Source organism: Seriola lalandi, unplaced genomic scaffold (genome assembly GCF_002814215.2).
Source record: "Seriola lalandi dorsalis isolate HSWRI2012SDOR001 ecotype SW California unplaced genomic scaffold, Sedor1 jcf7180002054412, whole genome shotgun sequence".
Taxonomy (NCBI): domain Eukaryota; kingdom Metazoa; phylum Chordata; class Actinopteri; order Carangiformes; family Carangidae; genus Seriola; species Seriola lalandi.
In genome coordinates this window covers 1,540,783-1,564,592 of record NW_019524965.1, presented here as the reverse complement: position 1 = coordinate 1,564,592, position 23,810 = coordinate 1,540,783, and the positions used below count along the sequence as shown (strand labels likewise).

General features: G+C 39.4%; 2 protein-coding genes and 1 pseudogene across 8 annotated transcripts; 2 read left to right on the top strand and 1 right to left on the bottom strand.

Moving 5' to 3' along the window:
• Positions 1–8,298: 8,298 nt before the first annotated feature.
• On the bottom strand, positions 8,299–10,861 carry atp5pd (ATP synthase peripheral stalk subunit d). The gene is made up of 6 exons (XM_023410056.2): positions 10,655–10,861; positions 10,083–10,222; positions 9,536–9,632; positions 9,300–9,371; positions 8,880–8,942; positions 8,299–8,597 (listed from the first exon to the last, which is right to left on the bottom strand). The coding sequence occupies exons 2-6, from the start codon at positions 10,202–10,204 to the stop codon at positions 8,466–8,468; spliced, it is 486 nt and encodes a 161-aa protein (XP_023265824.1). The 5' UTR covers positions 10,205–10,222; positions 10,655–10,861; the 3' UTR covers positions 8,299–8,465.
• Positions 10,862–11,704: 843 nt separating this feature from the next.
• On the top strand, positions 11,705–17,999 carry LOC111657754 (medium-chain acyl-CoA ligase ACSF2, mitochondrial-like). 6 transcript variants are annotated; one of them, XM_023410050.2, is made up of 17 exons: positions 11,705–11,943; positions 12,287–12,488; positions 12,793–12,921; positions 13,282–13,335; positions 13,543–13,661; positions 13,743–13,926; positions 14,900–14,995; positions 15,076–15,227; positions 15,313–15,404; positions 15,504–15,580; positions 15,662–15,769; positions 15,844–15,995; positions 16,144–16,285; positions 16,479–16,589; positions 16,669–16,737; positions 16,834–16,908; positions 17,694–17,999. In XM_023410050.2, exons 1-16 carry the CDS (start codon positions 11,822–11,824, stop codon positions 16,882–16,884), a joined length of 1,860 nt encoding a protein of 619 aa, XP_023265818.1. In that variant the 5' UTR covers positions 11,705–11,821; the 3' UTR covers positions 16,885–16,908; positions 17,694–17,999. The 6 variants fall into 6 exon arrangements, with proteins under 6 accessions (XP_023265818.1, XP_023265817.1, XP_023265822.1 ...); XM_023410049.2 differs by having other exon boundaries at positions 16,834–16,919; XM_023410051.2 differs by having other exon boundaries at positions 11,706–11,943; positions 17,757–17,999.
• A 543-nt stretch (positions 18,000–18,542) lies between these two features.
• LOC111657753 (medium-chain acyl-CoA ligase ACSF2, mitochondrial-like) lies at positions 18,543–23,745 on the top strand (annotated as a pseudogene). Its single transcript, XR_015437495.1, has 11 exons — positions 18,543–18,750; positions 19,838–20,039; positions 20,588–20,716; positions 21,079–21,132; positions 21,300–21,418; positions 21,521–21,683; positions 22,462–22,557; positions 22,638–22,999; positions 23,221–23,331; positions 23,411–23,479; positions 23,566–23,745. The product of XR_015437495.1 is annotated as a medium-chain acyl-CoA ligase ACSF2, mitochondrial-like (transcript).
• The last annotated feature ends 65 nt before the right edge of the window (positions 23,746–23,810 follow it).

Below are 23,810 nucleotides of genomic sequence, written 5' to 3'. Positions count from 1 at the left end.
ATGACATTTTTATGACATTTTATGCCTTACTATACTATGACATTTTTATGACATTTTATGCCTTACTATACTACGATGTTTTTCAATGTTTTTATGTCTTAGTGTACTATGACGTTTATCAGCATTTTTCATGCCTTACTACACTATTACGTTTATTTTAGTGTTCATATGCGTTACTATGACGTTTTTATGAAATGTTATGCCTTACTATACTATGACATTTTAATGAAATTTCATGCCTTCCTATACTATGACATTTTTTTACATTTTCATGCCTTACTATACTATGACGTTTATAGACATTTTTATGCCTTACTTTACAATGCCAGTTTATGACATTTAATGCCTTACTATACTATGACGTTTTTATGACATTTTATGCCTTACTATACTATGACGTTTTTATGAAATTTTATGCCTTACTATACTATTACATTTTTTTTGACGTTTTCATGCGTTACTATACTATTAAGTTTTTATGCGTTACGATACTATGACGTTTTTAGTACATTTCATGCCTTACTATACTGTGACATTTTTTGACATTTTCATGCCTTACTATACTATTAAGTTTTTATGCCTTACTATGCTATGACTTTTTTAGGACATTTTATGCCTTACTATAGTATGATGTTTTTATGACATTTTATGCCTCACTATACTATGATGTTTTTGGATATTTTCATGCGTATTAATAGTATGATGTTTTAATGGCATTTTTTGCCTCATTATGCTATTAAGTTTTTATGCCTCACTATACTGACTTTATTTAAGTCCTCACTGTACTATGACTTTTTTGCATTATTGTACTATCACGTTTTTATGCCGTACTATAGTATGACCTATGACACATATATGACATTTATGTCCCCATATCAAGAGTGATGTTACCATATGTGTCATTTACAAGAGAATATATCATAATAATATATATAGATAATGTGAATATATGAACATATCACTTTATAACATTTATGGAATACTCATATTAAAATGCATCTTTTCTAAAACACCATGCCCATTAAAATATTTGTATATAATTTTATTAATAATTACTTATTAATTTAAACATACATGTCTATTTTTTTCATAATTACATATATAATGTGAATATCTACTGACAGGCTTTGGGAAGGATATATATTTATGTAACATATGTCTCTAATATAAACAGACATACTGAAATATATGTTTCTATTAGATTGGCATATATGTCAATATATGATTGTGTTCCAATTTCTTACAGGTTTCATATGTAATAATTACATATATAGGCTATACTTTAAATACATATATGATTTTACTTCTTCTGTACATATATTTCATATATGGAGATTCAACACATGTACATATATTACATTTGCTCATGGGAATTCCTGAATGTAAATTCAGATGCTATATTTTAATAAACCGTTTGGTTGATGGCATTAAAAAGCCAATCTCTTTCTTTTGGAAGGGTGGCAGGGTTGTTGCATCCCTACTAATGTTCAGACCAAACGTACGCCCTTGTATGCACTTGAAGTCGGTTGCAACTTGGGCGAGGTCAGATATTGTTGCAATTCCAGTTAGGAAGGACCAGTCTAAACCAGACATGAATATGTGGAGCCTTTGTTTTTGTCAGTGTGATTCATTCAGAAGTCACTGCATGGTCACCTTGTGGGTGGAATTAAAAAAGAGAAAGAAAATAAAGAGAGAGAAAATTGCAGTCACAGCAAAGTGCACAGTCACTTGGCAGAAGAAGGGCAGTCGAGTTGAAGGGCAGGAGGACCCCAGCAGAGAGAAGAGGCCTGTGAGCACAGTGTAGTGGCTAAGATTTTATGCCTCTTTGGGAAGTGCTGGAATGTGGGGAATGTGTTGACTTCACACACACACGCGTGTGCAGCCTCCCCCATTGCCGCTGCCTTGATTAGCTGGAATCAATAGAGTCTCTGTGGTTTTTCTGTGAGTCAGTGTATGTGTGTGTGTGTGTGTGTGTGTGTGTGTGTGTCTAAGTGTGTATGCCTTCACTGTGCGCGTGGCCCCAATCTCAGCACACATAAACACACCACCACAGCAGAAAGATAGCCGCCACCCACACTGAGCCACAACTCACTCTGCAGCTGCAGTCCTAACACCTCCAATCTGACACAATGCTGCCCTGACACTCACATGCTTAAGATAATTTATCAAATTTCAAGGTGAAAATATAATTTTGTTTTTTTCCCACTGCAAGAATCAGGTGGAATATTACTTATTTTCTCATGACATTTGTTTAATTCAACAACAACTCACTTCAGTTTAGGATGTTGTCCTCGTGTTTGTTAATCAAATCTTATTACGGAGGAAAGAAGTTGTACAGTAATTTATGCTTAATTCAATTTTCGCTGGTTAAATAAGTGTATTTACACCGAGGAAGAAAGACATCCCTGTCTACATGCCAGTGGCTTAATGTGAGGCTCTTAGGCTATGGTCAGAATGCTAACATGCTCACAGGGTCAGTGCTACCATGCTAATGTATTGCTGGTAATATTTACCAGGTTCATCATTTTAGTTTAGCCTGGTAACATGCTAATTAGCACTAAATGTAAAATACAACTCATACAAATGAGTTTTGGTTTTCTGGTTGGAGTTCTCGTTGTAAACCAAAGTATTGGGCAATTTGAAATATTGCGCCAATGACGCCATGAGATGAAGAGTCAGAGGATCACCAAAGTTAAAGCAATATCTGTGCCAAGTGTCATGACAATCCAATCCAGTTTTTAAGACATTTCAGTCTGGATTAAAGTGGCAGATGAGCAGATTCCAGTTAGAGTTGCTCAAAAATATTTCAATAAGATGTATATATCTTAATGTAGTTTACAACATTAAATGCAGATGTATTGTTATAATTCCGTGTATGTGATTTCAATCCAATTCAAGCCACATAGAGATGAACACATCAGAAAGGGAGGATCAACAAGCCAATAAGGCGCCTCCCAGAATGCTTATTAATCCCCAGTGGGTCATGAGTTTCCCAGTCGTGAAATGCCTTGCAGCCCTGCCTCACCCACCGACGGCAGGATTAAGGGCTTGGGTGTTGGGTGTCTTCAAGCAAAAAGTGATTGTGGGGTCACAGCATGGGCCTGCATGTCTCAATATCAGGTATCAAAGGGAGTCAGGAGAAGTGTGTGCTCCAACTGAGTAAATGGTTAGTGTGCATGAAGCAGACCAGGTACTGTCTTCATCTGATGGTTTTGAAATCAAGGTTGCTTAGTTTTGGTAGCCTGTCAAAACAATGTTTCACTCTATCTTTAAAGTTGGCAGAGACTTTTGGGATCACGTCCAGTCAAAAATATACAGTAGCTATAGCCTGTATATTACTTACAAAGCTCCTGCATGTGATATGAACCTCCACACTGTGAAGCTTTATCATGTAGATTTCTCTCTCTTGCCTGATGTCTGTATTACATGTAATTATTTCTGTTTGTGAATGGTAATTTGCTGCTGAAGTCTGCTCCGACAAGACTGTCTCCTTCTTCCTTTTGTTGTACATCGTCCTCTTTTCTCAATGGATGAATGTGTGCGGCTGCTGTCGGCTCACATGGCTCCCAGAGGCCGTGTTGGGGTGCCTTGTTCGTTCAGCAAACACACCAATGTCCTCCAGAGCAGACCCCCCCCCCCCCAATGCTCAGCAATGCCCAATAACAGAGCAGAATTTGGCTCTGAGGACATCAAGCAAACACACTGCAAATGGCACTTTTATTTACTTGCCTTCACGTCCCCTCCCCCCAGCAGCCTTCATTTACTGGGATCTGCAGTGCCATTTCCAGGAGCCCCATGGCAACAGCAGGCCTTGTCAACAGCGGGACAACTTTCTCATGATGTCACCATGCCATGGTGATTGACGGTCTGTAGAAAGCTGATGAAGCTAAGATATCACAATCCCAACTGAACTGATATTTCCCTATAAACACATGAAGCTTGACTTTGAGCTTTGGATCAGGTTTTCTATTTAACATCACAATCCTGTTCATCATTGTAGTATCAATACAATGCATTGTGGGTGAACCATGACAGAAATTTTCACTGATCATAATAACAAAAGCATCCTGCCACTACGCTCGCTTGTTTTAATCTTGGCTGTAAATGAACTTGTTTCTGCACGCTTTATACATCTTGTCATTCATCAAGACTTGCTCCTTGATTGTGATAATGCAATCAGCTCAGCCTCCTCTGCTCTCAGGCCTGTCAGAGTCACGGTCAGGCCAGCGGATCTGCTGTTTGCACAGGCCAATGAGCACCAGTTGCTTTGCCTTGTTGGTGGATCCCTCCTTGGCAACGAGGCCAACCCTCCCTCCCTACCACCTTTGACCTCTGACTTGGGTTGTGGCCTTTGGATGACAGGAGAAAAAAGTGGTTTGTGCCTAAATTCAGCCATCAGAATCTGGAGGAGACAGGGCGTGCCCTCTAGGAAACACATCTTTGGGCATTGTGGGAGCGACAAAGATCATCAGCCAATGGCGGGGGCTAGTAAAGAGCATGATGGATTGTGTAGCTGAACGTGTGACATTTGATGGAAGTCTGAATGGGGAGCATAATAGGTTGCGTGATGGATAGGTAGGAAGCGAACACTTAGATTTTCACACAGGAGCGGATGCGAGCAGTTTGCTTTCGGGACAGAGAATGATGGATCGATTATTGAGGGGGGCGAGGATTCAGCAAAAGCAGGAATAAATGCAACACACTGCTGTTTAGTTTTTACATAATTTATATTTTTATTGTCAACTGGAGAGTGGTGTTCATAAACACAATGCAAGGCTAAGAGCCAGCAACCATCATGATCCAAATCAAATGTTTACAAATGACAAATGTTGTATTGTAAGTGGTTACACACTACAAGTATACAACACTGGTTATCATCTCCCCTTATGTGCAAAGTTGACTCATAATCACACAGGAGAGCACATGCACCAAAGGCACCTCCATTCAGACTATAACAGAAATTCATGTTGTTGCACCAATGAAGCAATTTGGTTGGCTGGAAAGTGGAAGACTTTTCTTAACTTGTATTAAATAAGGAGCAATTCATATTTTGAGTTTTCAATTTGTAATAAACAAAAATATTGTACAATGAATAGTGAATTCCGGTTTTAAAATCAACATTATTATGTTTGACTTGTGTGTGATTTTTGCCCCCAAAAAAAGAAGATGAATAAAAGCTGTATAGTCATTTGAGCAGGATTCTTCAACAATGTGCACACATGTTAAATTGAAATCCAAACCAACAACAGAGCTGCCTAGTTCAGGATAGCATCAGAGGAATTCAGGGCCTGTCACACACCATCTCATGCGCAGTACACACTCGAGTGTCACACATAGACTAAACTGATTTTTTACTTTTGCAAATGTTCATTTGGATAAAAACGGTTTTCATTTCTCTCCGTACAACCTTCAGAATAAGATTTTTAGATTTTGGCTGACATCTGAGACTGGAGCAGAGAGATTTCATTAAAATCATTACTGGTTGTAAAACCAGCGCGCTGATTTGTGAGCTATGGCAACAGTTATCAAGTGCACAAGTGTTGGCAACAGCTGAACGGTCAGCTGGGAAAAACATGGCTGAGCCCAGGGAAAGTAGAGCTGTAGGGTGTCACATACTCCTGCACATAGCTGTTTCACATTGTAGTTTAGCGCAGGTGACAGCCAGTGACCCTTAATGAGAGTTAAGGACCTGCCTGCACTCCAAAAGGTCAGTGGTCAACCTGATTGACTAATCCACAAAAGCATTGCTGCAAAAAAAAAAAAAAAAAATTATTTCAAACTGCAACTTCACTTTTAAACCGTTTGCAACGATAAGACAGAAGCTGAATAAAAATAAAACATATGGAATATTTATTTCATCCCCTTCAATTCTTGGCTCCATTTGCTGTGTTTTCACTCTTGGTCTCAAGTAGCTTCTTGAGAAAGCGGTGGTGTAGCTGTGTGCTCATGTTGCACCACAGTCACGTAAAGTTTACCCTGTTGCAGACTAAGGACACAAGTGCTCGCTGGTATGACATAATGTATAGATTTGGGGAGGATTAACACCGCTCGGCTGTGGAATGCATAATATGTCTGAGTGGGGAAATCATACGAGAGGGGGACAACGAGGGCATAGGAGCTGCACAACATGCTGACGGTGAAATTTTCCTTCGCCCTGTTATTTCAGAAATGTGAGGCTGCTGAAAGACAGAAGTTTCTCTCATTCACATCCACTCCTGCTGCTATGATTAGTGCAGGCCTTAAAGTTATTTTTTTTAAAAACAAAAACTTTATCACTTGGACATATTGTCTATTAAATATGCAAATAACCAATGTGGTCAGACAATGTTCTTGAATTATAGTTGTATAGTATTTACATAGCTGGCAGAGTGTATCTGTTGGTCATTTTGAATTCAAGAAATAAATATGGAGAATGAAAAGTCACGTTTGTATCAAATACTGTAGATGCACTCTCACTCATACAGTAGACTAGCTAGATTTGACTTTTGAGTTGCATTAAGGTGTTAATTTTCCTTCAGTATTTGGCATATGGAGGGAGTTAATTTTTGCTTTTGTTATTATGGATTTCCTAAAACTCCCTCTCATTGCTTAAAATGATCTGTTTTGCAAGTTTTAGCTCCTAAATTAGAAATCATGCATATTTAATGTAATATTTTTAACCTATTTTTTTAAAGACTTTTGATGTTTGATTTTCCATCTAAGAAGAGATTGATTTGAAAAGTCTTGATAGATAAATGAATAGTCATACTGTGTTGAAATGAATGGAAACAACTGAATGCCTGGGACAAATTTCCAGTGGTGGAATGTAGCTAAGTACATTTACTCAAGTCCTGTACTAAAGCTATTGTTATTACTTACTTGGCAATTTGAGATTTTATATACAAAATATGTGATTACTTAATAAAATATGAATTATTGATTGTTGGCTACAACATTTAAATGGTGCTTAGAACAGGGGTTGTTGTTCATAATGTGTGCTCTTACTTACTTAATAATATATATGTACTTTTAATTAAGAAATACTCAGAATGCAGGACTTTAGATTGTTTTTGCACAGTGGTATTTCTAACTTCACTTAAGTAAATCATCTGAATACCTATTCTATTTATCAGGTAGAACATGCAAAACCACTGGCATGGTGCTTTAAATGATAAAAAATGAATACATATAACTTTACCCAGTTTTGCTACAGTCTTGTGCTTTGAAAAAAACGTTGCATTTTGCTGATGTTTTTTTTTTTAAAGACAAAAAAACTAACAAGAATAATATAGATTTTAAAATGACTTGATGTCAATGAGTGATTATCTCACAGTGAGGGACACATCTGACCCCTCTCAGGCAGATGCTGCCCCCCGCAGGAAGAAAGTCAAACTGCAGCTTGATGTAGCACATCACTGCTGTATACGGTGAATCCCGAGACAATGACAATATTAAGGTCGGGGTACATTCCTCTACTTATCACCATAATGCCTGCACTGATGGACCAAGTTATGTACAGTATTAACCCACAAACCCAAGCCATAATAACAGTGCAGTGAGAGCACAGAAAACAGGCTTTATGTTTAAAGTCTTGCTCCAATCCCAGAGAGACTGCTCACATTTCCAGCCGTGGTGAAATGTAGATTTATGCCGTAGTCATAACAAAGCCTGAACATGACTGACACAGCATAATAAAAGGGCTGGGGCCGCGATCATTTGTACTGCAGACATGCTGTCCACGTACTGATGGGTGACTTGAATCTGTCTAACATAACACTGGATCTATCCAGTACAATAAGGCATCATTTCAAGTGTGAGGCCGTGCCTACCTGCACACAGGGGTAAATATACAAAGAGAAGAGAGGAGTGCTTTTGCCCTACTGATGCAGAACACTGACAACTAAAAGTCTCTGTCCCAAAGACAACAGGGACTCCATGAGGGAAAGGAAACCATACTCTGCTTTCTGCTGAGAGCGATTTGGCCGAGCGTGTACTTAAAAAGTCATCAGTGTATCCACAAGGGTTAGATTTTCAGTGAGTGTTGGAGGATATTTCATACCAAATTTAGAAAGAAAACACAGTCCAACAGATCAAGTTGAGTTCATGACGCCTGGGAAGAAATCCAGTAATAAAATAACAGTTGTTTGCCTGTGAGGGATCTGTGAGCTTGTTTATAATGGGCCTGTGAACATGGACGACCTTTAACTCATTTTTACTGATCACTAAAAGTCAGAATGTTGCAATGTGTTTTTTTTAATTTTTATTTACTTTTAGGAGGCACTGAATTTTAATTAAGAAGAAACCAAAACAAAAAAAATGTGTTATGTTTCACGTTCATTTTTTCCCTGCATTCATTCAGCTCTTACAGACAGTGGAAAAAAACATTTCAGTAATAACTCCTGAATGAGCAAACAGGACTTTTATACATTTACTGTACAGGGTTTCCTCAATGGAAGATACACGTTATAGAATTGACACTGGTGCATTTACAGTTCAGCAATGGGTTTGTGTGGCCAGTAAGGATGTTTCACTTTGTCCAGCTTTGTTTCCGGGAAAGTCTCATTCAAGTCTTCGATGGTCATCTGATCAAAGGGAATCATGTTCTTGAATTTGTCCAGCTGGGGGAACAAAAGCAGGATTTTAATTAAGTTTCTCCACTTGAATCTGGCAAATTAAGAAGGTGGGTGGAAATAAGAAGTATCAGATTTAACAATTATAGTTTCAGTATCCTATTACAGCTGACGGAAGGATCTTAAAGAACAACCGAGTCCAATGATGAATTTGCTCTGCATTTTTTAGCTGGGAGTCTAAGTCTGTAGATTTGTGTTTAAGGCAATGTTCTGCTGTACTAATGATACACACAGGGGCTGATAATGTAAGCTTAAATGTTAAGTACCCACCTCTTTTTCATACTGGGTGACACGAGCTTTGGATGCTTCCATGTAGGCAGCAGCTGTTGTGCTCTGAAAGACAGAGAAATAAAAGAGAGATAGATATGATATAGAGATGATATGGTATGATATGGTTCATACTGCAAGACAAAAAAAAAATCTCCAACAAGTTTGCATGTAAACCTAAATAACTTACAAGTATCTGGTTCATCCTCAGTGATTACTGGTTTTTGCACACAAAACCATCTAGCTTTGGACATATTTAAATATTTGCTCTGACCACACTTGAACTCAGTACCGCACACAGGCACTGTGGGGTAATTATTTGAGAAAACCTATCAAGTATCAGGATGAATGCTGCTTTTTAAAAGGTGTTCATGGGAGGACACATAGAGGTCTATACTAGACACCAGGCACAGATACACTCACCGCTTCTGCCTCCTGAGAGTTGATCAGTGCTGTCTGAGTGTCTACAGGCTCAGGGACCTTCAGGGTGCTGAACTGAAGGGAAACAGACAGTTGAACTACATGTATTAACAATAAAATGCTCTACATGCTGTTATTATAGTCAGACATCCATTACTGTACCTAAAAGTAATTATCCAAAGTGGCATAACATCCCAACCTACCAATAATAGCTTGTTTACTTTGCGATCTTCTCTTACCTTCTTCTCAAACTCATCCACCATGCCGGCTTTCGCCACAGCTGACCTGTAGTAGCTCCAGTCAATGGCGGCAGGTTTCTCCGGCAGAGAGGCGAGCCTGTGAACACAGATCATATGGTTACCTTTCTGTAGGCTACTGTTCCTGTTTATATCGCTGCTAATTTTTATTTATTTATTTTTTTTTTTTAAAGGCTGTCCATCAGTTCATCTTCTATATCCATACAACCCACATGCACGTGCACTTTAGTGTTGCCCATTAACAAAACCTGCATGTTACTGGACTGTGGGAGGAAGTGTTTGCAGACAAGCAGACAAGGGTGAGAAACTCCAGCTGGTGGGTTTGGACACAGGAACTTATTGCTTTGAGGTGACAGTGCTAACCACTGCACCACCATGAACATGTAGATATGCCTGACAATTTCCACACAATACCACATTTAGAAGTGAAACTGTGGTGCCAAAGTGTTGGTGAAGCACCACTGTTACACTTTTTTAAGGTAAAGGTCATGGCAAATGTTGGAAATGGTATTTGACCGGGAATACAAACTTTGCAGAAATAGCATCGCTCCGTGTCTTCAGGTTGTTGAACATGGTCCTCTGGTTGGGTGGGACCCTCTCTGCAAAAGCCACCCAGTCAATGGCCTTGAGTGCAGCTCTTCTCCCAGCCATACTTCAAGGATGTGTTTTCTGAAGGGGACAGAAAGACTCGACATTGACATTTTAGATTTTTAAATAGTCTTAATGGTTTCTGCTCTGGTAACGCCTCCTCGTGATTCATTGCTCTTAAAAATCGGTATTTTTCATCTCTGAATCTCGTTCAATGGACAAGCATGAATTGTATTAACTTCATGTCACACAGTCTAAAACCCGTCCTCTGTGTGTCGACCTCCACGCTTTTCATATTCATTCATAATGTCACTTCTCATGTAGTTCAGTCTGATGCAGAACTGATGCCAGTTAGCAAACATAGTTGATGTTAGCAAAGCAGTAACAACACCCAGAACAGATGGAATAAGCAGCAGTTTTAAATTAGTGTTATTTGGGTAGATTTTTCAAACGAATCTGGTTGATGTGAACGCGACAGTGTGTTCAAAGCATCTCAAAGTGAACATGTCTCACCGTCAATGGGACACAAACTCCTCCGAACTGCACTGGTAACCACCGACCGGAAACGGAATTGAGCTAATTTAACAGTTAGTGAGTCAAATCTGTCAACTGCTGGTCTCGGTATTAGAGATTGTGATTATGACTGGTGGCATAACAGCACACAAATCAAGTTTCAACTGTAAACAAACAGTATAGACCACCTAGCTATCTCCGTTTACATTGTTTTATTTTGAAAGTTGTCAGCAGAAGTTGCTTTTTTATTCACTGCCCTCTAACGGTCAATCTGTGGAACTGCAACACCAAAGTAATTATGGGGCAGGATATGATATCAATTTTATCTGACCCTATCTGACCGTGTCAATAATACAGAAACAACGAACCCTTGCACCAATTACTCTGTGGGATCTGTCCATTGTTTGCATCTGAGGCTATGGAGGCGGTGTGGATGCCGTTCATTTCACTGACTCATAGGACAACTTTCTCTGCTGAGGATAGTGAGAAAAACAGTGTCTTTCTGACTAATGCTTTTGATTGCATATTAACAATTTCTTAATTATTCTGTCCATATCTTGCAGCTTTGGGACACATGCCTTTGCTGTTTGGCTTTAAGTTTAAACATTACACAAGAAAATCAGTCTTACCATTGTGCTTTGGATCTTGCTCTGTTGTTAATTGCTGCAGTTTTTTTGTGTAGTCTTCTGATGAAGATGTTTTATTCATCTAAACTTTTATACAAAGCAAATGTAGAACAAACCTTTTCCCTCCTTTTGGCTCATGTATTAACAGGGCCTTGTCTCTTGCATTTTGAGTGCTCACATTTCATAAATCTTTCACTTTTGAAACAGATGCAGATACTGTGTGGTGTATAAAACTTCATTTGAACTTACTGTTTGTATGGTTTTGTCTGGTCAATAGTAAATATTATAATGGAATTGAAGTAAATATTTTCTTGAAAAGTTCTGAAATGTGCTGTGAATGGCCAAATGGTGAAGATACGCTTATCTCTCCGCCAGTGAGGAGGGGAGTGGAGGTTAAATATTACACAAACAGTGATAAAATCCAACCAGAGTTAAGTCAAACTGGTAAGAACCAGCTCATTAACACTCAGTGTCTTCTACTCAGATACAGTAGGACTGTAGATCCAGTTGAAACAGACTGACTGTATGACACTTGAGACCGATGTCAGGACTGATTTCCTCCTCACTGCTAAGGTGCTGTGCTCACAGTCTCCGATCTGTGGATGGACTCAAACACAGCAAGACATGGAAATCATGCAACACAAGTGTGCTCCATTGGTGTCGGTAAGTTTATGCTCTTCATACTCAAGTTATACTCTACTGATACTCTTGCTGACAAAAACATAAAGAACAAGAAAATATTTGCCTGGTCATTTCTGGCTCTCATGTATTCAAAGTCAACCATGACCACTCTGTCTGTCAACAATATGAGCTCAGTATTTTTATGTATGGTTGTTTGGTTGTCTTATTCATCGGCTTACCCAAGGCTCATGTATTCTGTAATATAGAGGAGTGTTAAATAATCAGTTACAGTTACTATAAATGCAGTTACTGTAAGCGTAATGTTCAAATCATAGTCTGTGCAGTGTATTTGAACAATGTGCTTTTTGCTGAATGTTGTTCTCAGTGCCCGGTCACTCCATGTGGACAGTCCACCTCACAAACCCTCTCTGACCACAAGCTATGTCCATGGCACCTCCACCTTCCCTCTGATCCCCCTGACTGTGGGCCAGAGCCTGGACAACACGGTGCAGCGCTGGCCTGACCGTGAAGCCGTGGTCTTCCTGCAGGATGGCATCCGGAAAACTTTTGCACAGTTTCAGCAAGATGTGCGTCTCAGATTTTGAGCCATCAGCTTTGGCTTTCAGGAGCCTTCTTGCATGTGTCAACCTTTGAACACAATGGCTTCTTGCTATTCAGTTGATATATTTGGAACCTTGAAATGCTCATCTGGTTTATCAACGTCTCTCTGGTTCTCCTGCTCCAGTCTGTGGAAGAAATAATAAATAATCATCAGACTTGTATATATAACAGTTTAACTAAATATCATGCATTACAAAAAAATCTTTAGCTCTAATTTTGGCCCATGAAATAAATAATTGTCTAATATTTTTGTGACATTCATTGCTGCAGGTTGACAAGGTGGCTGCAGGTCTCCTTGCTCTGGGGCTGAAGCGAGGTGACCGACTGGGGGTTTGGGGACCCAACATATATGAATGGATCCTTTTCCAATTTGCTTCGGCCAAGGCTGGAATTATACTGGTGAGTTTGGGAGCTGTGTATGCCTTTAAAATGACATTTGCAGCAGTGTAGCCCTGTGGTTAGACAGAAAGTCTTTTAGCTCAGTGACTGGACAAATTACATCATGCTGTCAAGTGTCAGTGAGTAGGACATTGAACCTATCCAGGGGCTGAGAGGAGTTGTTATGTAGTTGTACCATTATATGTTTACTAGATCATTATAATCCCTAAAAATGTATTAACCTCTGTAAACAGCATAATGTAATATACTTTATGTATTAAAGAATATAACAGGTATAGTATGAAATGTAAATTCCTTTCAGAAATGTGTGGTGAGTGGTTGTATAATAGATTTGATTTTAAACTGCTGTTATCCTTGCAGGTGTCATTGAACCCAGCCTATCAGGTGAAGGAAGTGGAGTTTACTTTGAATAAGGTATAACTTGCAGCCAGTGTTGCGTCACAGTGCATTAACCTACTTACAAAACCACACACTTACTTTACTACTTAACCAAAGTGAAACGCAAAAGCATGTCAATCTAGACAACTGACAGCTGTCAATTTACTTCTGTCATACTAGCAAATTCCTCACACAAAAGCATGTATGAATTTAAATTCAACTTAATTAGTATGTTGTGTCTAGGTCCAGTGTAAAGCAGTGGTCTGCCCTACCCACTTTAAAACCCAGAAGTTCTGCGAGATGCTGAGAGAGATCTGCCCAGAGATCGATCTGACACCAGCTGGCACGGTCAAAAGCTCCAGGTATGACAGATTTTTGGAGTAAGAGCCATAAATACTTCACAAACTATGTATAATTGAAGGTTTTCTGGATGTAATGTAAAGATCCTGTCTTGGGTCTGCCAGGGTGCCAGACTTGCGTATGGTGATTGTGACAGATAGCAGACAGCCAGGGATGCTCCACGTAGAGGATGTGATGCAAGCAGGGGAGAGTCGGCACCACAAAGAGCTGATGGATCTACAGAGCAAGCTGTCCTTCGATGATCCCATCAACATTCAGTTCACATCAGTAACCTTCAGTATTGCACCTTTTACAATGGCGTACATGCATTGTGTTATTTAGACTGACATCATGATGTAACATATACACGCATCAAGCACTTTATTGGAAACACTATACTTACATTTGGTAGTTCCTCCCTTTGGCTCCAAATCAGCCTCACATTTCCATGGCATGGATTCCACAAGATGTTGGAAACATTCTTTTGTTGACATGATTCCATCACACAATTTCTGTCAGCTGCACATTCATGCTGCGAATCTACTGTTCCACCACAACCTAAGGTGTTATACTGGATTCAGACATGTCGACTGGGGAGGCCATGGAAGTTCACTGAACACATTGTCACATTCATGAAACCAGTTTGATATGACTTTTGCTTTGTGACATGGTGTATTATCATGCTGGAAGTAGCCATTAGAGGAGGGTAAATTGTGGCCATTAAGGGATACACATGGTCAGCTACAATACTTAGATAGGCATTAAAACAATGACTGATTGGTGTCAAGGGGCCCAAAGTGTGCCAAGAAAACATTCCCCAAACCATTACACCACCACTCCCAGCCTGGACTGGTGACACAAGGCAAGTTGGGTTCATGGATTCATGCTGTTTACACCAAATTGTAAACCTGCCATTTGCGTGCCTCAGCAGAAATCCAGATTCACCAGACCAGGCTACGTTTTTCCAGCCCAGTTTTTTTTTCCCAGTCTTCAACTGCCCGCTTTTGGTGAGCTTGTGCCCACTGCAACCTTAGATTTCAGTTCCTGGCTGACAGGAGTGGAACCGGACATGGGCTTCTGCTGTTGTAGTCTACACCAACAATCATGCCATGGTCATAGTCAATGAGGTCACATTTTTCCCCATTCTAATGTTGATGTGAACATTAACAGAAGCCCGTAGCCTGTACAGGTTTTCCTAACAAAGTGCTAGGTGAGTGAAGATCTAACAATGATTCAGATAAAGTTATGTTTTTTGTTTTAGGGTACTACTGGGAGTCCAAAGGGAGCCACTCTTTCCCATCACAATATTGTAAATAATGCCTACTTTATGGGTCTCAGAATGGGTTATACATCAATAGTAAGTCCATTTTGTTTCTTGAATTGAAGAAAACACAAAGAATGAAACATGATTAATTTATTTTTCTATATTTCCATCAGCCTCAGGTGCGAGTGTGTGTGCCTGTACCCATGTACCACTGCTTTGGCTCTGTACTTGGAGGGATGAGTATGGCAATGCATGGTATCAAACTCGTCTTCCCTTCCCCTGGCTACAGCAGCCTTGCCAATTTAGAGGCCATTCAGAGTGAAAAGTATGAAACACTTCTCATCACCCAAATGACTTACAAATGGAAAACACAATGCACTTTCACTGACTGCAATGTATTTTTACTCAAGGTGTAATATCGTCTATGGCACTCCCACAATGTTCACTGACTTGCTTAGCCAACCAGAGTTACACAAGTATGACTTGTCATCAATTGAAGCTGGTAAGAAATGTAAAGACTAAAGCTATGTTGTTGTGGATTTGGTTTGATGTTTGGAGCCATTATTATTTGAAGCATCCTTATCCATTTGTTGTGCTTTAGGGATCATGGCAGGTTCTCCATGCCCCCCTGAGATTGTGAGAAAACTGAGAACAGACTTGAACATGAAAGAGATAACGGTGAGCATTTACATGTCCTGTACCTTTTTCAAATAACATTTCTTTAGCTTAAAAAAACTTGTATCCACCAATTTTTAACAGTTAGCTTATGGAACCACTGAGAATAGCCCCATTACATTTTTGGGATTCCCACAAGACAACGAGGAGCTGAAGATAAATACTGTTGGTTGTATCATGAGCCACACTGAGGTATGCCTCCTCTTTCGCACAACCTTCACATTTCCATGACAACACTATGACTTACAGTATGATTGTAACTATAGGCTAAAGTGGTGGACCCCAGTACTGGGGAGATAGTCCCTCTAGGCGCATCAGGTGAGCTGATGATCAGAGGCAGTTGTGTCATGCACGGGTACTGGGCTGATCCTGAGAAAACTGGAGAGGTTATCTCCCAAGATCGCTGGTACAGGACTGGGTAAGATGAATGTTGACATATGTCTTTATGTCACTCAACATAAAAATATGTTTTGTTCAGGGTAGAGATGTATATCTATGTTAGTGGCAAAAAGGTTGGTGCTCCACGTGGGAATTGCAATTTTTCTCTACAATTTTCCTCTACACAGTGACACAGCCAGCCTGAACAGTCTGGGATACTGCCGTATTGAAGGACGCATTAAGGACATGATCATCCGTGGAGGGGAGAACATTTACCCTGCTGAGATAGAGCAATTTCTCTATACACATCCTAAAGTGCAGGAGGTGCAGGTAAGATTCAAAACCACTGGGGGCAGCAAAGTATGCTTCAAAATTTAATGGCAGTGATCCACTGCAAAGGTATAGTTTTGTCTATTTCATTGTAGGAACAGCAGTTGAAATCTTCTTTTTTGTTGTTTCATGGAGAGGTCACATTAATCAGCTGTGGTGGCAGGTCTAAATTCTAGGTGTTCCATTTTCCCAGGTGGTTGGAGTGAAAGATGAGAGGCTGGGCGAGCAGGTGTGTGCTTGCATCAGGCTGAAGGAGGGCCACATCTCCAGTACAGAGGAGATTAGAGCGTTCTGCAAAGGCCAGGTGAGAGTAGGTGATAAATAAAACAAACAAAAGCTCAACACTACTATCACTGACTGATATTTATTTTTCTTTTTTCTAGATTTCTCACTTCAAAATCCCACACTATGTGATCTTTGTAGACAGCTACCCCCTGACTGTCTCTGGAAAGGTAACTTCTGCTCTAATACCAACACATCAACACTAGCAGGATGATTTATGATTAATCTAAATAAAACTGAGATGGCTGCTACTTTTGTTTTTCTAGATCAAGAAGAACATTTTAAAACAGGATATGGAGAAGAAACTGGGTCTTTAATTTGTGGGCTGATGGACATGGAGGGTACGTGCTAGGTAAAAAGAAGTCTGGCAGGGGAGAGTAATGCAACTGGGACTGTATAACTGATTTTTTTTTCTGTTTAAATATTCATTTAAAAATAAAATCTTGTGACCTATTTGCGTATATTTTGATCTTTTTGATCTAATAGTTGTTTGACAATAAATTCTTAACATAAGGTATACCACTTATGATGGTCACAAAATGGGCTATGTGCTAAGAATTTATTTATAAAGTATCTAATCTTTACTTAAACAGTAATCAGTAATACACAGCGTATTCATAATCTTAATCTTTATTTATTTACCTAAACAACTTTGACAATATATTGTAATGCAATGGCTTTAGCAAGGAAAAGAACAATGCCCTTTCTCTGGTGAGGACAGAAAAATGGTCTCTACCTGATGTATGGTTGCGACTGCTGGGTTGGTTGGTAAATCATACTATAGAACACAATTACCACCAATATTTAATCAAGATTACACAGTATTGTTTTGTTTTTTTCAGAATTCTGGTATATGACACCATTTTTCCTTTCTATTTTAAAAACAGTTGCAGTATTATGAGATTTTTTTCTTATTCTGTCCCTTCAATGAATCTAACCCTGAGTTCAACCAGGAGAACTATCTTTATTCCTCATTCATTCACAATTCTCTCTCTCAACCCACTTCTTGTAATCAGCTGACTTAAGGTGTTTTCAGTAACCAATCAGATTTCACCAAAATCTCAACCAGCTAATCACATTGTCACTGTCAAACTCTAAAATCTGTTCCCCTCTCTTCTGCTGTCAGCTGTCATTTCAGTTCATATTGCTGCGACCCTCCACCCATTTCACCTCCAGTCTCTATATCTAGTACCAGGTCAAGCTCATCAGAGTCCACTCCTCATCCCATCCAGATCTCCAGCATTCTCTTCTTCTGATCACCACCACCACCAGTGTCTAGACCCCGGGTGGTTTCCTATACTTTGCACAGCCTCACTCCATTTTCAAATATGATGACATCAGGGCGGGGTCTACTCACCAAAGACTCTCACATCTCTCACTTTTCCTTTCTTGTTTTCCACATGGTAATAAAAGTTTATTCGTTAACTCAGAATGAAGTCTCTCCTGACTGACTTTGAGCTTTGGGGAGGTACTTTTACTGTTTTGTTTTAAATATTACACAAGAAAAACAATCTTACTATGATCGAGCTAAAATAGGTAATGCATTATACTTTGGGTCTAGCTGTGTTGTTGATCACTGCAGTATTTTTATGTCTACTTCCAAGACATCTGATGAAGCTGTTTTACTCATCTAAAATTTCATACAGAGCAAATGTAAGGACAACTTTTTCCCTCCTCTTGGTTCATGTTTTTAGCAGGGCCTTGTCTTTTGCCTTTTGAGTGCTGACATTTCAAAATCTTTCACTTTTGGCATATAAAACTACATTTGACTTCATGATTTGTATGGTCTTGTCAGAATTGGTCAATAGTAAATATTATAATGGAATTAAAGTTTTTTTTTCTTGAAATGTGCTAAAACGTGAATTGAATGGCCTCTTATCTCTCAGCCAGTGAGAATAATGAGTGGAGGTTAAATATTACACATATAGGGGTAAAATCCAACCAGAGTAAAGGTAAACTGGTAAGAACCAGCTCATCAACACCCAGTGTCTTCCACTCAGATATATCAGAACTGTATTTAGAATTAGCTGAAACAGACTGACTGTGTGACACTTGACACCAATGTCAGGACTGATTTCCTCCTCACTGCTAAGGTGCTGTGCTCACAGTCCCCGATCTGTGGATGGACTCAGAAACAGCAAGACATGGAAATCATGCAGTGTAAGTTTGCTCCAGTGGTGTCGGTAAGTTTATGCTCTTCATGCTCAAGTGGTTGAATGGCAACATGGTATTACTCACAAATTAAATACAGATGTCTGCAATGGCTAACAATACATAGAAAAACATGGCTTTTAAATCAATCAAAGGCTTTTGTGAGATATCTAAATATTAACTTGGTTTTAAGCCAGTGATTAAAAAAATAAAGGCCATGTTATTTTTTACAAAGGCTTTAAATGCATAACCTGGAGGTGGCTAAGATATACACAAACATTGTTAATTGATCGCAGTTGATTTTTAGGCAGTACAGCTATACAGTCTCTGTCTCACAGTTCCCTTCCCTTTTTGGCTGGATGTTGTCAAATTTAATGACCAGGTATCTCAGACTTTAACCTCTCAACCCTCAGTGTGGCCTTGAATGTGTAGATTTCTCAATTGCTGTCTGGTGGAACGAATATTTGCTGATCTGCCACAATGGTGGGTTTGTTCCCTAACAATGATTAAGCATCTTATAGGCATGAATTTTCCCTCTTCAGCTTATTACTAATGGCTAGGAAATTCAACAGTTGCACAGTTATTAATTCCTGCTAACAATTATCTTTGGGTTTGAGGAGTAATACCTTTACAACATAATAAGAGAAACACTGAGGTCCAAAGAAACCCTGATTCTTTAGCTGACAACATAAATACATCATGTAAAGAACAAGAAAACATTTGTCTGGTAATTTCTGGCTCTCATGTCCTCAAAGGCTGACGACAACTATTCTGCTGTCTGTCAACAATATGAGCTCACTGTTATTCTGCATGGTTGTTTTGTTTAAGGGTCACATCACTGCACTAAAAAAAAATTATGTTTTTGCTTGCATTAGATAGCTCGTGCTCTGGTATTTTTTTGGGCGTTAAGATTGAGTCTGAGTCTGATTATCTTGGCACGGTGTGTGTTTTTATGTCTTATTCATCGGCTTACCCAAGGCTCATGTATTCTGTAATGTAGAGGAGTGTTAAATAATCAGTTACAGTTACTATAAATGCAGTTACTCTAAGGGTAATGTTCAAATCATAGTCTGCACACTTTATTTGACCAATGTGCTTTTTGTTGAATGTTGTTATCAGTGCCCGGTCACTCCATGTGGACAGTCCACCTCACAAACCCTCTCTGACCACAAGCTATGTCCATGGCACCTCCACCTTCCCTCTGATCCCCCTGACTGTGGGCCAGAGCCTGGACAACACGGTGAAGCGCTGGCCTGACCGTGAAGCCGTGGTCTTCCTGCAGGATGGCATCTGGAAAACCTTTGCACAGTTTCAGCAAGATGTGCGTCTCAGATTTTGAGCCATCAGCTTTGGCTTTCAGGAGCCTTCTTGCATGTGTCAACCTTTGAACACAATGGCATCTTACTAATGAGTTGATAATTTTGGAGCTTTGAAAGCTGCAATCAAATTATCCAAACATTTGCCACTGAGAGTCAAGAGTCAAGAGATTTGAATTCTAACACTACAGGTCTCCTCTTTCAATAATGTAATTAACAATTAATTAGTGACCTTAGCGTATCAAACCACTGATAAGTACAAGTTGTTTTTCTTTCAGTCTTAATTTTGCAGGATAATAAAATAGTTAGTTGACCTTTTGACTCCTGATGAAATCCTTTGTAGTGGTCCTGGGATGCAAAATGTGCCCACTTTATCAGCGTCTCTCTGGTTCTCTTGCTCCAGTCTTTAGGAAAAATGAGAAATAATTATCACGCTTGTATACATGGTTAATTATAACAGGTTAATTAAATTGCATGTATTAGAAAAAAAATCCGTATCTCTAATTGTGGTTCCTAAAATTGTCTAATATTTTTGTGACATTCATTGCTGCAGGTTGACAAGGTGGCTGCAGGTCTCCTTGCTCTGGGGCTGAAGCGAGGTGACCGACTGGGGGTTTGGGGACCCAACATATATGAATGGATCCTTTTCCAATTTGCTTCAGCCAAGGCTGGAATTATACTGGTGAGTTTGGGAGCTGTGTATGCCTTTAAAATGACATTTGCAGCAGTGTAGCCTTGTGGTTAGACAGAAAGTCTCTCAGCTCAGTGACTGGACAAATTACATCATGCTGTCAAGTGTCAGTGAGTAGGACATTGAACCTATTCAGGGGTCCAGGGGAGTTTTTAATCTAGTTGTACCATTATATGTTTACCAGGTCATTATAATTCCTTCATATATATTAACCTCTTTACAGAGGATGATATAATATTCTTTATGCATTATAGAACATGACATATAACGTATGAAATGTAAAGGTCTTCTTAGAAATGTGTGGTGAGTGGCTGTATAATAGATTTGATTTTAAACTGCTGTTATCCTTGCAGGTGTCATTGAACCCAGCCTATCAGGTGAAGGAAGTGGAGTTTACTTTGAATAAGGTATAACTTGCGGTCAGTGTTGCGTCACTACTTAACCAAAGTGAAACGCAAAAGCATGTCAATCTAGACAACTGACAGCTGTCAATTTACTTCTGTCATACTAGCAAATTCCTCACACAAAAGCATGTATGAATTTAAATTCAACTTAATTAGTATGTTGTGTCTAGGTCCAGTGTAAAGCAGTGGTCTGCCCTACCCACTTTAAAACCCAGAAGTTCTGCGAGATGCTGAGAGAGATCTGCCCAGAGATCGATCTGACACCAGCTGGCACGGTCAAAAGCTCCAGGTATGACAGATTTTTGGAGTAAGAGCCATAAATACTTCACAAACTATGTATAATTGAAGGTTTTCTGGATGTAATGTAAAGATCCTGTCTTGGGTCTGCCAGGGTGCCAGACTTGCGTATGGTGATTGTGACAGATAGCAGACAGCCAGGGATGCTCCACGTAGAGGATGTGATGCAAGCAGGGGAGAGTCGGCACCACAAAGAGCTGATGGATCTACAGAGCAAGCTGTCCTTCGATGATCCCATCAACATTCAGTTCACATCAGTAACCTTCAGTATTGCACCTTTTACAATGGCGTACATGCATTGTGTTATTTGGACTGACATCATGATGTAACATATACATTCATCAAGAACTTTATTCCCTTTGCTCTCTTCCTGGCATGGATTCCACAAGATGTTCGAAATATTTCCTTTGAGATTCTGGTTCATGTTGGCATGGTTCCATCACATAATTTCTGCAGATTTGTCAACCGCACATTTATGATGTGAATCTTTTGCATTTAGACTTACCTTTACATAACTTACTTTTATGATGCTTTGATCCCAAGCGACATGCAAGTGAGGGACATCACTAACGTTTCAGTGCAGTAGGAAACATTGGGATAAATACCACATCTATTTAATAAATGCAAGGAGATCAAGTAAAGAAGTGCACCAAAAGAGCATAGTAAGCGCTTCAAGTGTTCAAGAGATTCTTGAAGAGAGGAACACACCTGCTCTGGTAGAATTTGGTAGCTTGTTCCACCCATAGACTGTAAATAAAGATGGACATAGGTTTCTGAAGAGCAGTTTGGAAGCGCATAGTGGGCAGCTCTGCCGTTGCCATCTTGCCAGTACCTGACTCCGTTGAGCTCCCTGCTGATACAAAAATGGGCAAAAATGGGCAAAAATGGGCAAAGAGGTGACTTCATTGATCTTGCCATTCTAATGTTGAGGTGAACATTAACAGAAGCCCCTAGCCTGTACAGGTTTTCCTAACAAAGTGCTAGGTGAGTGAAGATCTAACAATGATTCAGATCAAGTTATGTTTTTTGTTTTAGGGTACTACTGGGAGTCCAAAGGGAGCCACTCTTTCCCATCACAATATTGTAAATAATGCCTACTTTATGGGTCTCTGAATGGGTTATACATCAATAGTAAGTCCATTTTGTCTCTTGAATTGAAGAAAACACAAAGAATGAAACATGATTAATTTATTTTTCTATATTTCCATCAGCCTCAGGTGCGAGTGTGTGTGCCTGTATCCATGTACCACTGCTTTGGCTCTGTACTTGGAGGGATGAGTATGGCAATGCATTTTATCAAACTCGTCTTCTCTACCCTGAACAAAACTCTGTTTTGTTCAGGGTAGCACACTGGACATCTATGTTTGTGGCAAAGAGGTTGATGCTCCACTTAGGAATTGCAATTTTTCTCTACAATTTTCCTCTACACAGTGACACAGCCAGCCTGAAAAGTCTGGGATACTGCCGTATTGAAGGACGCATTAAGGACATGATCATCCGTGGAGGGGAGAACATCTACCCTGCTGAGATAGAGCAATTTCTCTATACACATCCTAAAGTGCAGGAGGTGGAGGTAAGATTCAAAACCACTTGGGGGCAGCAAAGTATCTTTGAAAATTTGATAGTAGCGATCTACTTATGAAGCTGTAGTTTTCATGCAGGAACTGCAGTTAAAATCTCTTTTTTTGTTGTTTTTTGTAAACAATACTAATATATTTCACATAAGTTTCATGGAGAGGTCACATTAATCAGCTGTGGTGGCAGGTCTAAATTCTAGGTGTTCCATTTTCCCAGGTGGTTGGAGTGAAAGATGAGAGGCTGGGCGAGCAGGTGTGTGCTTGCATCAGGCTGAAGGACGGCCACATCTCCAGTACAGAGGAGATTAGAGCGTTCTGCAAAGGCCAGGTGAGAGTAGGTGATAAATAAAACAAACAAAAGCTCAACACTACTATCACTGACTGATATTTATTTTTCTTTTTTCTAGATTTCTCACTTCAAAATCCCACACTATGTGATCTTTGTAGACAGCTACCCCCTGACTGTCTCTGGAAAGGTACCTAAATCATCAATATGAGGGGGGAGGATGATTTATGATTAATCAAAATAAAACTGAGATGGCTGCCATTTTTATTTTTCTAGATCAAGAAGAACATTTTAAAGCAGGATATGGAGAAGAAACTGGGCCTTTAATTTGTGCATTGATGGACACTGAGTCTGGCAGGGGACCTAATGAATTTGGTACCATGAATCAATTTGAAATAACAATATTGTTTAATAAATGTATATTTTGTTGATTAAATGTTTATATAAAAATCTAAACTGTCTATAGTGCATTATTGACCTTGGTAATCGTTGTTTCAGAATAGATTCTTATCACAAAGTGT

Excerpts from the sequence above, each read along its gene's own strand:
- atp5pd (XM_023410056.2), bottom strand. The coding sequence starts at position 10,204 with ATGGCTGGGAGAAGAGCTGCACTCAAGGCCATTGACTGGGTGGCTTTT. Across the intron at positions 8,943-9,299 it reads ACTCTCAGGAGGCAGAAGCG|AGCACAACAGCTGCTGCCTA; the intron begins GTGAGTGTATCT and ends TCTGTCTTTCAG. Across the intron at positions 8,598-8,879 it reads TCACCCAGTATGAAAAAGAG|CTGGACAAATTCAAGAACAT; the intron begins GTGGGTACTTAA and ends TTGTTCCCCCAG.
- LOC111657754 (XM_023410050.2), top strand. The coding sequence starts at position 11,822 with ATGTCAGGACTGATTTCCTCCTCACTGCTAAGGTGCTGTGCTCACAGT. Across the intron at positions 14,996-15,075 it reads GAATGGGTTATACATCAATA|CCTCAGGTGCGAGTGTGTGT; the intron begins GTAAGTCCATTT and ends TATTTCCATCAG. Across the intron at positions 15,770-15,843 it reads GTATCATGAGCCACACTGAG|GCTAAAGTGGTGGACCCCAG; the intron begins GTATGCCTCCTC and ends TTGTAACTATAG.